The following is a 17,201-nucleotide window of genomic DNA, read 5'->3' as shown; positions in this document are numbered from 1 at the left end:
TTGTTATGACTAAGCTCCAGTGAGCTGTGATCGAGTTTTGGAAGTTGTTTACTTGCCAACTGTTCTGACTAAGTGCTGGAGTCGGAGAAAATATCTGTAAAAGGATTCTAAGGATCAAGTTAATTGGGTTTGAATTCTCTAAATGTTATGTGTGATCATAGGAAATTAGAGATTATCAGTAGTCGAATAACTACCGAATTCATGTATTATACGATACATAAGCACCACTAACCGAGTAACTGTTGAGTTTATGAATTATATAATACACATACATTTTTTTTACATCAAGATTTATAAATATGTGTGTGTGAAGTATCCAACGGTTAGGTATATTTTTTATCTGGCTTTTTCTTTTTCCTCCTATCTTAGAAGGAAAAGACAAGAATGATAATACTGAAAGGATAATAATTGAGTTATATGTTCACAAATTAGTAGTGGATTGTGACCCTGCATGCGCATGTTCAATTCTTGTTGCTTTGGTGCTAATCCCTCTATGCATAGGTGTTCAAATTCAAATCAATCTAAAATAAAAATAAAAAATTGCTAAAAAAACTTGAAAATCAAACTAAATCAATTCTTTTTGAATTTTTTTCGATGATTTTTTTTCTCAAACCGATTGGTTCAGTTCAGTTTGTATTTTTGAAATTGATCCAAACCGTAACACTTGTACTAACACTTATATTACTTTAGTATTATGTATTTTATGTGTGTACCACTTAAATTTCACAATATTTTATAGTGTTATGTATATGAAACTTATATAATGGATATTACTTTTTTTTTAAATGACTTTTTAAGATATATTTGATTTAAAATAAATGAAATTTTGTATATTTTATTGTAAAAGGTTTAGCATATTAATAAGTTAAGTGGATTGTTATCAACATATTTTTAATGTAATTATATTTTAGTAAAAACTACAAAAATCGGATCGAATCAAACAACACAATATTTGTTTGGGTTGGTTTGAATTTAAAAAAAAAAAAAAAAACTGAACCGTATATATTTTTTAAGTTTGATTCTAAGAGACTTTTGATGAAAAATTGAATCAAATGGAGCCAAAAACAACGTTACCTCTCTCTCTATAAATTAGAATTAGAATGATTATCTTTTACAATAACATTTTTAGTAATTGACATTATTCAACTAGAGCGTTTGTATGAGGTTTTTTTTTTACTGCTTATTTTGTTAATCTATCATTTTTAATATTTTTAATTTTAACTTGAATTTCAATATATTTTTTAAAAAATTATCAATAATTAAAAATAACTCTATATTACAATATAAATTATTTATTATAAATATACAATATAATCTATACACTCAAAATATTTCTTTGTCATAAAATTTAATTGTATTATATATATTATAATTTATATAAACTTATGTTATATAAAATAAATATTTAATTTAGATTAAAACTATATATTTGTTGGCCTGGGTAGAAAATTTTCTCATGTACTTTTAGCTTTGTGCTCCTTGACCATTTCCATAGAAAGCGACAGGCAACAGTAAAGACTACGAGATTAAGATTAATCTCTTCAGGAGTAGGGTTAACAATGAGTAAAGCTGGATCATAAGTTTAGTCGTAACTTGATTCATTAACTACTTAATGTTGCTTGTTAAATTGATTCTTATTTTTAATGAAGTAAATGTTACGAAACAATAGTTATCTTCGGTAAAATTTAGTTGAAAATTTACCTAAAAATTAAAAAAATAATAACCGTGAAATTTGAGTTAATTTGATAGTCAATTTTATTTAAAAGTAATTATAATTTTTTTTATTTTATTGTTGTTTTTAATGGAAAAAATTAATATATTTGCAATTTTTTATTAGCAAAATTTGAAAGAAGAAGAATTCAAGTGCTTTGGAAGAAAATGAATGCAAATATTGAAAGAAAAAACTTTGAAGAAAAAATTAGAAAAATTGGACAGCTCTCTTAGTAAGCCATCTTAGGTCCATAAAAGGAGTACGAAGCACAAGAAAAATACACACCGAGTCTAAGATTTATCCAAAGCCTGAGTCTATCTCTTAGGAGAAATCATCTTCCTTAGTCATTCCCTTTTTTTTTTCTTGTTATTAGTCATCCAACCCCTTCTTTCATTAGTTCGTAAGGTGTAAAGTCTTTCATGGTTATGAGAGGCTAAACTCCTTTTGTTAGAAGACTGAGACCAAACTCTTGTAATGTAATTCTTTCATATTATCTATTTAATGCAATTTTGTTTCTATTATTTCTCTTTATGCTTTCCTGTCATTATGGTCTGACCACTCATATAATGTTTAGAGGGTAATGAATTGAAAAATGATTATTTTCTAAAAAAATTGAGAAATAATATCTAAATAAATTCATTGCTAGAAATAGATTGACATTTGTTTTGCCCAAATTAAAGAATCTTTGCATCTCTTATCTTAATATGATTTGTTATTTTTGTCTCTGCAAAGAAATTTGGGGGTAAATGATAAATAAACGGTCCTTCATGTGGGAAACCAAAGATAGTGTAATTGAATAGATGCGGGTGGAAACAAGGATAAGTCTTTTACCTTTCATTATAAGTAGTTTTGACATACTAGGCTCTAACATTATTGGATTCTAACTTCATCTTTTCGCATTTAAACTATTATTTATTTTTCTTGTTATCTTTCTTCTTTTCTTTTATCCCAATTTTCACACTTACAATTCATTTTATTTTCCACTTCTTCTCATTGTTTAATAATTGAGTTTGCATCATTTAAGTACAATCAAAGTTCATGTGAATTCAACACTTGTACTTCCATTTTAATCTTTACTACTTGTGATAAAATTGATACATTTATCAATCTATTAACAAAAACCAACCATTGAAAGCTCAAAAATTAACTTTTAAAATTATAAATGTTCGGTAAAACTAACGGTTAAAGCAGGTGAAAAGTTTAAAATGACAAAAAAATATTAAAACTATGATTTATTTAAAAAGAATAAAAAAATTGGATAAATATATTGAGGATAAAAATTAAAAAAATATAAAAAAAACTAACTAAAAATTAGAAGCTGACATTTTAAAAATATTACTTCAAGTAATATTTCAACAAACGTTACAATATGTTACTAAAACTTGTTTAATGAACAATAAAATAAGTTTTTAACAACAAATTTTTCGACTAGTAAAAAATGTTAGAAGTTAACTAAAATATATTCTTGAACATAACCAACATTAATGGTTAAGATGTTTGAAAAAATAATTCTAAATCTTTCTACAAATTTTTCTTACCAATATTCTTACTAAATAAAAAAAAAGTATTGAATATTTTAATGTTTTTAAATCATTAATATACATATTTTTCATTTAATTTTTTTGCCAAGGTATTACTAAGATTTGCGGAAAGATTTGTAAGATATAATAGTACTCCGTGAAATTGATTTTTTAGTGAATCAATATTATGTCATGCTTGAATAGACTACCCACACCATTCATCAATAAATTTCAATTAATAATAGAGTTAATGCGTTCAAAAGATTCTTTAAGGAGAAGGAAAATCCATCTTGTTGGCTCTATTTATTAAGATTGCTTGGGGATATTCAGAAAAAGATAATGAAAATCTATCTCGGTGGCTTGGAAAAAGTAACTAAGAAGAGATAGGGTGGTTTGGACGTTAGGAAAGTCAAACGCATGAACTTAGCATTGCTGGCCAAATTGAATTAGAGACTCGTGAAATAAAAACAACTTTGAGTCAATTAGGAAATGATATGAACTAGCAATGATATGAAGTGGGAGGAAAAAAATCCTAGACACATTCCTCTCAATTATGACTTAAAAAAAAAAAACATTCCTCTCAATTAGGAAAGGACCATGCATGTTCAAAAGTGCAAGTTGAAAGGAGACGGAACAGCTAGCATATATTGGGTGGCTCTACTCCTATTAACGGGAAGCTAATTGCAGCAGAAAGGGACCCATAAAAAGGAAAGTAATTCATAAAGAAAAGTTAAGGATCGTGTGAGTGATTGGGAGGGACCAAGCAATACAAATTGAGACATGATGATGATTATATGTCGTGTGCTGACCCATTTGCCATTTTGAGTTTCTGCCTGAGCCAATTACCTTTTTGAAGTTTCCGTTATTTCATTTTCATAAAATCTGGTCCAGTAACCACTCATTGCTCATATATAGGGAGAGAACAAAACTTGCATGTCATGATCTGTCATCTACTGCGCTTATGCATGTAGCTCTCGAGCTATCAGAAAGACAATTTAATTACAAGTTATTATATCATTTATAATTGTATGTACCGACCATGGACGCAAGTGGGCACATCTTGTTGAATTTGTATCCTGAATAAATATAAATATGACCATACATGCAGAGGTCATGACTCATGATGATGAGCTTGTGGTTGTTGATAGGAGTTTTCATTTTTGATTTCAGTAATAAGCTGCCACTGTTGGGAAAAATGTAAATTATATTAAACTTAAAATGATACAACAATAAATGGGACATATCCCGCAGCTAGAGAAAATCAAAAGTATCCCTAATACAAGAAGGTCTACATCAAGATGTTAAAACAATTGTAACAAGTACGCTTGTCTATACATAAGAAACTTAATCTTGTTAATAACCTCTATTACAGAAAATTGATAATCTTCAAAAATCAGCTTGTTCCTAGACAGTCAGATGCAGTAGACTGTAATTGTTATAGCCAGACAACGAAATTTTCTTTGAACACCTGATGTGGGTCAGCCCCTAATTAAAGAGTCAGTAATGCGCTGCAAAGAAGTGAAACGTCTGCGAAAAGGAGCCAAATCACGAATGTGAGCCCAAACTTAGAGAGATTTCCTGCAAGAAAAGAACAAACGAGCATTTGACTCAACCTCATTTGAACATAAAGGACAGACGAAACCCTTGTTCAAAAAAGCAGCTTTGTCAAGAGTAAGCAGCCGGTTCCTTTTAACAAGCCATAGAATGAAAGACATCTTAGGGGGAATTGCTGGGTTCCATATAACAGAACACCAACTAATAGTAGGCTTGGTACCTCTAATGTATTCATAGACTTTGCCAACAAGCAATTGTTCATTAGTGCTCCAAGATTGAATTCTCTTTTTGGCTCATTCCGTATTTAGTTCTTTGGAGATAATAAAATCTTTTATTTGAATGATTTTCTTTATCAAAACTAAATCTAATGAAAAAGTATTGTAATTCCACACATCGTTCCCTGTGAAATAGTAATGGTGAACCCCCATAGAAGTATTGTATGCCACTGTTAGTTCTATGTGTTGGGGGCAAAACCCCACATAGTAAGGATGGATGATGAAAATACAACAAATAATATACCATAAAGAATAAAAAAAAACTTATTAACGTGATTTAATTTGTTACTTAAAGTTTTTTATTTCTTCTGATAAACTACTTTACTCATGTCTATAAAAATTCTTCGCAAAAGTGTTTGTTATGTTAAATAAAACTTACACGTTTTCTAAACAAACTTAAAAAGATAGTGAATAACCCTACAAAACTTTTGTCCCCACTCAACGGAATAAGAACAATTTCATAAGAGACCCTTTAACTTGCTATACTCCTTGATATAACAAATTTAATTTTACCACAAGTATATGAGATTGTTCTTGGAAAAACATTTGATATGTCTATTTGGTAAGAATAAAAGAAATATAGAGCATGAAAATTAGGAAAGAAATAAATTACATGACATAAGTGAAAAATAACATGAATTTTAGGAGTGTTTTAGTTTGAGTGAAAACTGATTATGTTGCCTTAAAAGAAACTGATTACGTTTTTTTAAATCCATTCTTATATGCTTTTAACAGTTTTAAACCACCACTAAGCAGAAGCTGGATTTATTGTCTTAATATATATAGGTATGGGGTGGCTTTCCTCTTTCCATAACTACGCTTCCATATATTTTTAAATCCAATTAATTGCATTAACAACTATTCCAATTTCCAACCCGGCCTTTCTCACTGAGATGAATTCCAGATTCCCATCATGCAGTACATAACTTGAGAAGATTATTAATGAATTTGTTCAAATTTGTGATGCATTAATATTTGCAACTCTGACCCTCATGTTGTTTTGTTCTTCATGTACATAAAACATGAAACTGAAGTCACGATCTAGCAGATAAATATATATAAAATCCAGCAGCCTAAAATATCAACTAGCTAATAACAGCATCAGCATTGAACAATTGAATTTCTAATAAGAAACAATGAAAAGGGATTCCAAAAGGCTTAAACCTGCCAATAAAGATGATCATTAATTAGTACTAATTACTAAACCTGTCTAGAGATATATATAGACAGAAATATCCCAAGCAACAATTCTAGTAAAATTAACCTGGCCCAGTAATATTATTTACTAGTATTTATATAATACAGGCTATATATACGTACATATATATAGCCAAACCAAGTATTAACCCAAATTTGCAGAAAAAGCAAAGATGGATCCGTTAATTGATTGATGTCAGTGGTAAGCAGGAAAAGCATTGGCTCCAACAAAGCATGTCCTCTTCACAAAACGACCTTTCATTCTAGGCCTTTTCTCTGCGTTCAACTTCCTTACTTCATATCTTATCTTCTTTGCAAACAAACGAGTCCTTCTCTTCTCTCTATACCTTGACACTCTTGCTTCTCTTCCACCATCTAGGTGCCCCCTTAAGCTTCTTACTTCCCCACCTACACCACTCAAACCCTGAAAATAACAAACACTCACATGTCAATCATAGATGACGATAGATACAATTGTGCATGCATAGCTTATATACTAGCTAGCATTACTCAAAGAGATAAAGGGCATGTTCGGTTAATTTTCAGTTGGGAGGCTCCCAAAGTCTATTAAAAAAGTAAAATTGAAAAAGACTCTTGTTTAGTTTTCAGTTGGGTTGCATTGTAAATTGTGTTTAGCTTCAATTTTTCCTTAAAACTTAATTTGAAATGAAAGAAAAGGGAGGACTATTTTTGCAAACTCGGTTTGAACTTTCAAACTTAAATTTGTAAATTTTAATCCAAACAAGCACAAAATCATTGAAAAAAGAAAGTCAAGTATTAGAAGTAGTAGTAGTACCAAGGAGAAGTCATAATCAGAGTTGAACTTAGGTGGGTTTGAAGTTGTCCATGGAGAAGAACCTTGGCTAGACCAAGCAGTAATAACCTCATCATAGTTTAGTCTCAAAAATATGTCTCTCTTTGTTCCTCCTTCTTCATCACCGACACCTACATCACACGCCACCACACCCTCCTTCTCTTCCCGTGCATCTGACAGCACAGACTCAATGTTATTCCAATGAAAGGCATCATCAAAAACCGATTCCAGATAACACGCTACATCACCATCAATTTCTTCTTCATCCTTAACCTTCACCATTGCACCTTGAACTCCCTCTCCCTCTCCCTCTCCCCCTCCCACACACGCACTTATTTCATCGTCTTCTTTATCAAGTAGGCTTTCAACATCAGCAGCAAACTCAGCGAAATCCATGTCAGAAAAACTATCCAAGTCATCGGTTCTCACATCAAAAGGGTCGAACACGGGCACCCGACACAGCATCTGCTCCTCCGTCTCATCGTTATCCACAACCACCGGTTCTTGTTCTTCCCCTCCGAGCTCCGGCACGAGGGGAAGAACACTGGTGTTGTTGAAGAGAACTTCGTCTTTGAGACGCTGTTGCAGCGCAAAGTGCTTGCTGTTGTGACGCGGGGTTCTTGCCTTGCGTGTGAATCCACTGTGCCATGCGTGCGTGGTGGTTACTTTTGAGGAAGCAGTTTGAAGCCGAACCCTTTCGTGCCTGCTTGCTAACTGGTTCGCGGAATGAACCAAAGTGTCGCAGCCATGGCAGAGGAAAGCATCATCAGCTGCACAGAACCACCTTGCTCTTCTGCTTACGCAGCTGTCGCAGGCTCTTGCTGTCTTGCCTCCCAAGGCACCTGCGTCTTTCATGTCTCTCATCGTAGAAAGTAGAAACCTTTGTTTTTTTGATATGTTAAGTGTGAAATGCTTGTAACAATGGCTTTTCGTTTATTTATTTGCTTAGAATCAGATAGGCAAATGGTTCAAATTCAATTATTGTTAGTGTGTGTTGAGACTTGACAGCGTGGTGTGGCAGTGTGGGGTCTGTCTTGCTTTTGTTTTTTTTGTTTAGGGTATCTTTGTTTCAGAGAGTGAAAGATTAATCTTTTAACATATTACATTCTTGCATACATATAAACTCTAAGTTACTCTTTATCACATATTTAAGAGAAATAATTATTTATTAACCATACTATATATACTAGGCAAAACTTTCTCTTACTAAATAGGGTGCTTTCTCTCTCTCTGCCCATGCATTTTTGGTAATTTCCTAGTGGGGGTTTTTGGGACCTACCCTTTGGCCTCATCCCAGTGTTTATACTTTATTGGCTGGAGATTTGATGTTCATCTTGTTCTCTGAATCCCCATTGGTTGCCTTTCTGATTATGAGATTTCTCATGGACCCATTTGGTTTTGGGTCTACTTCCCTACTGGGGTTAGTGTGGGTTGTGTATTAAAATTTGATTGTGATCCTTTTGTTGTGTTGCTTTTAGAATTCAATAATTTCTAATAGAACATTAAATTTCCAATTAGTGGTCCCCACCTTGAGGTTGCTATCATAGTGCATTTTCAACCATTAGAAGCTAAGTGATGCCTGAATAATTTATGTATGATTCTGGTTAACTAATTTTTATACTAACTTTCATTTTAGAGCTCGTTACTTCTGTTTAAGAAAAATTTAAACCATTAATTTTAATTTGTTATGTTCTAATCATTTTCTTTGCGTACGTGACATGTAAACATTGATCTTATGGATAGAAAAGGAAAATTAATGTACATAACCTGATCCTACCAGCAGAAAAACGGATATATTGCCTACCAATGGGTTCAAATTTAAAGGACGGTTAGTTCAATCATATTGTCAATTTTAGGAAGCAGTATCTGCTGAGTAAGTTAACTGCTTAACTTGGATTTCTACGCATGAAAGGGCAATTTTGATGTAACAGATAGATTTGAACCCCGAGTGTTGACATTTTAGGAATCAGTCCAAAGAATAGTTCACCATACAATTTTATATATTTTTTGGGCCAGTAAATTTTCTTTGATACCAAAACCATGAATTACAACCAATAAAAGTTTAGTATGATAGAATGGACTAGTTTTCACGCAAGTCATGGTTCGAATTCCCATTAAGCACATTTAGACTTTCACATTCTAGGAACTACCTATAGGCTATAGTCTATCTTATCATGTAAATTAACAGGGGAAAGTGGGGGACAGAGGCATATACAGAACAACTATATGTTCACTATACAATAACGCGTGGCATGTGGATAAAAGCCTAAAATACTGACTGAGGAATCTTAGTACAATGTTAATGACAATCTGATTGCGGTATTTTAAAATCTTCATAATTGATGGAATCATAGTAGAAAGTCATTTATTGACACCTGTTTTCACTCAACGTCAACATGAATGTAACTTATCGATCAGATATTGTTGCCAGAATAGGAGGGAAGGTGTTCTTGCAAAAAACAAGGTGCTGGTAATTGGTCAAAATAGCTATCACTCAGATGATAACGTTTTGCTTATAATTGCTTCTCCCTATCAGATTTTTTTTCTCAGCGTATTTTATCAATATCAGCATTGTTGGCTTGGAACTTTCTTTTACTTGCCTTCCAATACATGACCCGTACTACTACTAACCTTGTCATCTACACTATTTATAGAAAGGAAACCTAAAAAATAATGTAGAGTAATCCTTTAAACAGAATTCGGAATGGAGTATTGTTTAGCATCTGGTAAACAAAGTTACTTTTGAAGGCGTTCCAAATTTCCAATAACAAGTGTAAGAAATTAATGAATTTAAGAACAAATTTTCTAAATAATGTTAAGCTTCTTACCTCCTAAAGATTGATTTGAATAAGTACAAATTTGCAAAACTTACCTTTAGAATTTTTACCTATGATATGTAGCTTCTAACGAGGGACAGTGATAATGATAGCGGACAAATTCTCTACTTGCTAGGCCTTTTGAGGAGCAACAAAACATATATATGTATATATATATATATATATATATATATATATATATATATATATATATATATATATAAAATATAAAAATAAATAACATGGTTAAAGCAAGAAATATCAATATTTACATGCAAACCCTTCTAAATAAGGGTATAAACTGCAGGTCCACAAGATCAATAAACGGAATTCCACTATAATCAAATGGGCATAAAAATTGTCTAAATTAAGTCCTCAAACCATGTAAATAGCAACAAAGTTTACAATAGAGAATAAAAAAGATGAAAAAAAAGAAAAATGGCTTTGTACAAAAATTTTGTACACCTAAAAACACCAAATTGAAATCTTTCTTTTCTTTCAGGGGGGAAGGGTAAAGGTAGAATTGAATAAAAGACATGGGTTATTCTCGACTAGATATGCTTATTCAAATCAGAAAATAAATGATAAATTTTAACAAGAACAATTGTAGCACATTGAATAAAAATTGACCGAGGAAGGCAAGAGTCCTCAGAGCAGCCTTAGAAACTGGCAGTGGCAATGAAGGGGATGGCCTTGGAGACATACCAAATGGGTCTTCAGGATATGGTGATGAGGAAGGCCAACATGATGGTCCACTATGACACAAATTATCTACAACAGAGAAAAATATATTAGAGTGAAAATCAAATCAGTAATCTGAAACTTCTACATCTCTTGCTATAGAATAATAGAGATAATATTGTTTACTAGTAATTACCCGGGTACTCGTGGTAAGAAGATTTCTTCACACTGCAAAAAAACACAACATAAAACTTGTGTAAGAATGCTTCTAAAAGAAAGGTTAACAAATTTTTTTTCTGATATGTAATTTAGCATTGGTTTGTGTTATGGCTGGTTTTGGCTTTCTTTTGTAACTTTCCTAACATTAACGTACACCTTGTGCTGTTGTGTTGGGTTCATTAATAAAAGCTTTTTTTGCCATTAAAAAAAACAGAAATCTTTTTTCTCTTTGTGGTCCCATATTCCGTTATTATGAGCATTCAATTTGCTTAACTACTCAGAATTTTGCCACCCCTATGGCCACGGTAAACACATTGGCTTACATTGCAAGCTGTTTGTGAATGATCCACACATTAATCACCAATAATAAGATTGGATCCTTTGCAACGTAAGTTATAGCAGGGGACATCAAATCCAGAAGGAACACATTGCAACCTGGTTAAATTATGAGAGCAAGCAACCATATTTTGAACTTAAATTTTGTAATTAAAAGTCAAATTTGAATTTGTATGCAGATGTAAGTATCTTACGTGATATCCGTTGGTTCACAAGTGCATTTGATGCAGTTGGTGGCAGTTAATGTATATGAGGCATTTGGGACAATCATACTCTCATCGTACCAATTCAAGGTTGCTGATGAACATGCTCCAAAGGATGGTACAATTCTACAGAATATTATGTCAATGTAGTAAGAAATTAACACTTAAAAGAGTTTCCCTTATTTTCTTTGTATTATTATGTTGTGTTATTTATGTTTTACACGATTGATTATCCATGTATATTTATGCTTGGATGAAAAACTTGAGGCTGCAACATTAGGACTAACCCACATCCAAATTAAACAGCATGATACCTGCGAAATTTGAGTTAATTTGATAGTTAATTTTGGCTAAAAAAATTATAATTTATCTACTTTAATGTTATTTTTAACGAAATAATAAAGAAATTAATATATTTATAATTTTTTATTAGTAGAATTTGAAAGAAGAAGATTTCAAGTGCTTTGAAGGAAAATTGATGCAAAAACTTGAAAAAAAAATCTTGAAGAAAAAGTTGAAAATTGGGACAGCGCGCAAGACAGATCCAACGCATCTCCTTGTTTAGCACGACCAGCTCATGCTTAGCGCGAAAAAGACCCACAAAAAAACCCAAAGGCGCGCTTAGCGGAAAAATCCGAGTTAAGCGCGAAGTGAAGTTAGATTGAAAAGTAAGTTATCTTAGTCCTATAAAAGGAGTAGAAAGCAAAAGGAAAAGACACAACCTACATACCGGGAAAACACCACCTCAGAGACTAAGAGTTTTCTAATGAATATATCCTAAGCCTGAGTATCTTTAATAGGAAAAATCCTCTTTTATGTCCATTATCCCATTTCCCTCCTTTATCTATCTCTCTTCTTCTATCCAAGTCCGTCCCTAAAGTATAAAGTCTATCATGACAATGAGAGACTAAACCCTATTGTTGGGAGTCTAGCAGTCGAGTGTCCTTGTAATATAATATTTTCTTATTGTCTATTTAATGCACTTGCCAACGAGCGAAACGTTCTTGTAATGTAATCTTTTCTTATTATCTATTTAATGTACTTGCCAACGAGTTAACAAAAAACAATTTGTCGATAGTGACAATTTTTTTGAGGGATTTCTTTCTTTTCTTTCTTGTCTCTTTCTTTTGTGAGGTGGTAGCGAGGGAAAAGTTTGTACTTTTGTGTGTGAGAGAGACTAGCTTAATTTTCATATTTTTTTTATATAACCTTTACATTTTGCCTCTCATTGAAGAGAAAAAATCAAGTTTTAATTTTTTAATATACTTTAAGTAATATTTTTTTCGTCTAAAAATAAGTATTATTTCAGGTTGTTTTACATGAACTGATAAAAGTTACTAATAAAAATATGAAAGAGAATAATAATTTTATAAAATTAATCTTAATATTAATTTTACTGTAAAAAAATTAAAATAACACTTATTTAGAATATTAATGAAAAAAAATTAATAAAAAAACTTCGTACCCCATTGCCCAGAGGCTCTTCGCTATGCGAAGGTATGAGAGAGGGATGTTGTACGCAGCCTTACCCTTATTAAAAAATAAAATGTGATATTTATTTTAGAACAATTTTTTCTTGAAATGAAATATTTATTTTGAACTGAAGAAGGAGTAATAAATAAATATCTTAGACCCACGCTGAAACTTATTTTCTACAAAAACAAAAGAGAAAGAACATGTGTACAAGACGTAGTACTAATTACAACTGGGGTGATACTGATATATACCAACAAACCAATGTCTCCCGGGTAGCTTCCCCAAACCCATTTACCGATTCCAAGTTCGAAGCAGTTGTACCAAACTTGGTTGCTATGCTCCCCAGGCTCTCCCTTCTCTGCACCACACATGACATATAAATAGCACTTCCCCCATCATTCACATTATCAAAACATGTGCATGGCAATGGAATAACAAGGGTGCCTCCATATGTCTGTTCACAATCTTGATTTGTTCAGCACTAACTAATCCACCATAGCCTTCTACACAAGAACATGAAATTGGTATTTTCACTAATGATTTGGCACTAAGGATTTGGTGTGCACTTGATGGTGTTATGGGGAAGATAGAATTTGAGGCCAAGATATCAGAAAAGTTTACATTGAAGCGAGTGGCGATTTCGGAGAGCTTGGAGTCCCATGGCAAGAGATAAGAGAGAAGAGAGGGACAAGAATCTGAGGAATTGCATGGTTCAATGGTGGACTTTGATTGAACTAGACATAATGATAGTGCACTGAAAAGTATAATTGTACAAGATCTGATGAGGACTAAGAAAAAGCAAATGATTTATATTGACATATATTTTAAAAATATATAGTATATTAATTTTGCTGTAAATGATTAAAGTATCAAATAATTTTAGATTAATATAAATTTTTTAAGTATAACAGTAAAAGAAGTTTTTAATGTAGTGATGATGAATTTTGAGATAAAGTTATTTAATTAAATGACTAAATAATATATACAAATATAATTAGATTCCTCTCGGAACATACATTTTTAGCACCTACGGCCACTAATCAATATTTTTGCTATAAAAGCAAGACATGTACGCAATGCATTAAGGAATGGCATCAGGACATTCAGCATATCAGGAGTTAAAATTAAACTTGTGGATTTCAGATTTTTCCACTATTATTATAGTCGGACAACAGAAAAGAAATTTAGGCTTACTAACCAAACCATCGATTTCTCAATTCTCAAGATCAGAAAATTAAAACAATCTTTTTAAGTCTTGCCATGTTGAAGTTTCCTAATAATAAAAGAAAAATTAAGTCAGAGTAGATACAAAGATAGAAAGAGTAAAATCTAACATACATATTTCTTGGTTATAAAAAAGACTTTAATATATTTTTATCATTAACAATTAATCAATTATGGATTAGTGGCTTTGGGCACCCAACGTTTCTGTTAGTATATCCAATAATTTTTCAAAATGCTAAAACGGTCCTTATAGGTATTTTGGGTTATAAATAATATTTTATTTTATTTGTGTATTTTTTTTGTTTTCGTAAAACTTCACTCTGTGACTGCATGTAGTTTCTTTTTGTTTTCGTAAAACTTCACTGGGTAACTGAAATTTACTCCTGTTACCTTTTGTTGGTGTGTGTTTTTTTGTTGTAAGTGGTGCATGTACTTTGTTAAGGATATATGATAAAGTTTGGTGGTTGTTTAATATGCTTTAAATAATATTACCAAATCAATATTTATAAACTTGTTAAAACTATTGTTAACATAAAAAAAATTCTATAACATGTTAAAAAATTAAAATAATTTAAAATAAAAAAAAACTCATACAAATTATTAATCTGAATGAATTTTTTTAAAAAAAATAATTTTAAACTTTTTAATTTTAAAAGAAAAACTGATACCGATTGATGATCTATATAAGTCATATGAATTGTCAATTCATATTACTCATATTTTAAAATAAATTTTAGTTTTAAATTATTTTAAAAAAATAATTAAAAATTATAAGAAAAAAATCATAAAAATTAATTATTTGTATGAGTCATACAAATTGTCAATTCGTATTAAAAAAATGTAAAAAATATTTTAATTCTTTAACATGCAAGAATACTGGATGCGCAGAGCAACTTCCTTTTTTATTTTGTTTTTGATTCCTCCAGCGCTGTCTGAATGACTTTTAAAGCATTAACTCTAGTATCTGTAACTCTCTAGTGCTTAGTGGATTTGTGGATTTCTCGGAGATATAAGGCTGAGCTTATAGCCATATTTGAGGGTCTGGAATTAACCTGGGAGTTGAACTTTGATAATGTTGTCTGCGTTTCAGATTCTCGATCTGAATGCTATATGAACCTCATCAAACAAATCGGTATGCGTCTATTGTCGAGAGCATTCGTGATTTCATTAAGGAAGATTGGCATCTGGAGTTTGTCCATTCGCCAAGTATCAGCTTTATTACCATTAGATTTGTATATATCTAAATTAGTTAGTTTTGTAATTAGTTAGTTACAATTCTGTTAGGAGGTTAGAAGATTTCTCACCTTGTATAGATTAATATATAAGGCCTAATCCTATTTGTAATAAGAGAGTGTTTTCCCTTTTCACATTCAATGAGAATGAGTTTTCCTTTGTTCACCTTGATCCTCTTGTCAACATGGTATCAGAGCTCACATGAGTTCTGGTAGCCATTGTTGCACTTCTTCCAAAATTGTTATTCTTCCCATTTCTGTTGAATCTTTGATCTCCTTCTATCTTTTGATTCATTCTTTCTTTTGAAGTTTCATCAATGGCACTCCAGAACTTCGTTGATTTTTCTACAAACTCTGCGAATCCATACTATCTGCATCCGAATGAGAATCCAGCTCTAGTTCTTGTTTCTCCTTCTTTAACGGCCAAGAACTACCACACTTGGTCCCGTTCGATGCACATCGCGTTAATTTCGAAGAACAAAGACAAGTTCATCGATGGATCTCTTCCCAAACCTCCCGTTTCCGATCCGTTATATGCACCGTGGATCCGCTGCAACACTATGGTTCTCGCTTGGATTCATCGATCAATTTCTGATTCCATCGCAAAATCGGTACTTTGGATCGATACCGCTGCTGGTGTTTGGAAGAATCTACGTATTAGGTTTTCTCAGAGTGATATCTTCCGCATTTCCGATCTACAAGAGGATCTGTATCGTTTCCGTCAAGGAACGCTTGATGTATCTGATTACTTCACTCAATTGAAGATCTACTGGGACGAATTGGAGAATTATCGTCCAATCCCTCACTGTAAGTGCTCAATTCCCTGTTCTTGTGGTGGAATTGATTCTATTAGGGTTTATCGCGAACAAGATTACGTTATTCGCTTTCTTAAAGGCTTGAATGACCGGTTTTCGCATTCTAAATCACAAATCATGATGATGAATCCTCTCCCGGACATTGATCACGTTTTCTCCCTGGTTATTCAACAAGAACGTGAAATGCTAGGCTCTAATTCTGATTCAGTCTCTGAAGCTACTTCTGACTCTGCTATGGCTATGCAAGTCAATTCCAATCAGAGCAATTTCAATGGTAAAGGGGGATATTACAACAAAGGCAAGAGCTCTTCTAAAGGTGGTAATCGAGTTTGCACTCACTGTGGCAAAACAAATCACATCGTCGACAATTGTTTTGAGAAGATTGGCTACCCTCCCGGATACAAGACCAATAAGTCCAAGAATTCATCATCATCATCTCAGGCCAACAATACCTCAAATGCTTCTGCTCTGGAATCAACCCAACAAGGTTCCTCTGCACAGTCCAGTTTTCAGTTTACACAAGAGATGTACCAAGGCATCCTTGAAGCTCTTCAACAGTCAAAAGTTGGTTCTCAACCAAAGGCCAATTCAGTAACCACATCTCCCTTTGCTTTGCATTCCCCTTCCTCCAATCCGAATGGTAAGAATCCTTCTCTTTGGATACTAGATACCGGTGCTACTGATCATATTACTTTTGATCTTTCCTCTCTTACCACTTATCAAAACATTGTCCCTGTCCCTGTTTCTTTACCCAATGGATCACAGGTTCTAGCTTCCATCTCTGGTAGTGTAGTTATCTCACCTTTAATTACTATCCATCATGTTCTTTACATTCCTTGCTTTCATGTCAATTTGATGTCTGTCACAAAATTAGCTAGTACAAATAATTGCCATTTAAGTTTCACTACTGATTTGTGCAAGATTTTGCAGAATCATTCTCTGGAAACGATTGGTACAGCTAAGCTTCAAAGAGGATTGTATGTGATAGATACTGCTGATATGATTCGTTCTTGTAATTCAATTTCTTCTCATCCTTTTGAGCTTTGGCATTCCAGATTAGGACATGTATCAAATTCTGGTATGCAAGCTATTTCTAAACAATTTCCTTTCATACCTTGTAAGAACAAC

At 32.4% G+C, this 17,201-nt stretch overlaps 1 protein-coding gene and 1 long non-coding RNA gene across 2 annotated transcripts; both read right to left on the bottom strand.

Moving 5' to 3' along the window:
- Window positions 1-6,141: 6,141 nt before the first annotated feature.
- On the bottom strand, window positions 6,142-8,015 carry LOC114413612 (zinc finger protein CONSTANS-LIKE 16-like). Its single transcript, XM_028378100.1, has 2 exons — window positions 7,054-8,015; window positions 6,142-6,681 (listed from the first exon to the last, which is right to left on the bottom strand). Exons 1-2 carry the CDS (start codon window positions 7,933-7,935, stop codon window positions 6,454-6,456), a joined length of 1,110 nt encoding a protein of 369 aa, XP_028233901.1. The 5' UTR covers window positions 7,936-8,015; the 3' UTR covers window positions 6,142-6,453.
- Window positions 8,016-10,204: 2,189 nt separating this feature from the next.
- Window positions 10,205-10,912, bottom strand: LOC114411595. The gene is made up of 2 exons (XR_003666494.1): window positions 10,765-10,912; window positions 10,205-10,658 (listed from the first exon to the last, which is right to left on the bottom strand). It is a non-coding gene; the product is annotated as an uncharacterized LOC114411595 (long non-coding RNA).
- Window positions 10,913-17,201: the final 6,289 nt, after the last annotated feature.

The sequence above is a fragment of the Glycine soja genome, chromosome 5 (genome assembly GCF_004193775.1).
Source record: "Glycine soja cultivar W05 chromosome 5, ASM419377v2, whole genome shotgun sequence".
In the NCBI taxonomy this organism is placed as follows: domain Eukaryota; kingdom Viridiplantae; phylum Streptophyta; class Magnoliopsida; order Fabales; family Fabaceae; genus Glycine; species Glycine soja.
This window is presented reverse-complemented; position numbering and strand designations above follow the sequence as displayed.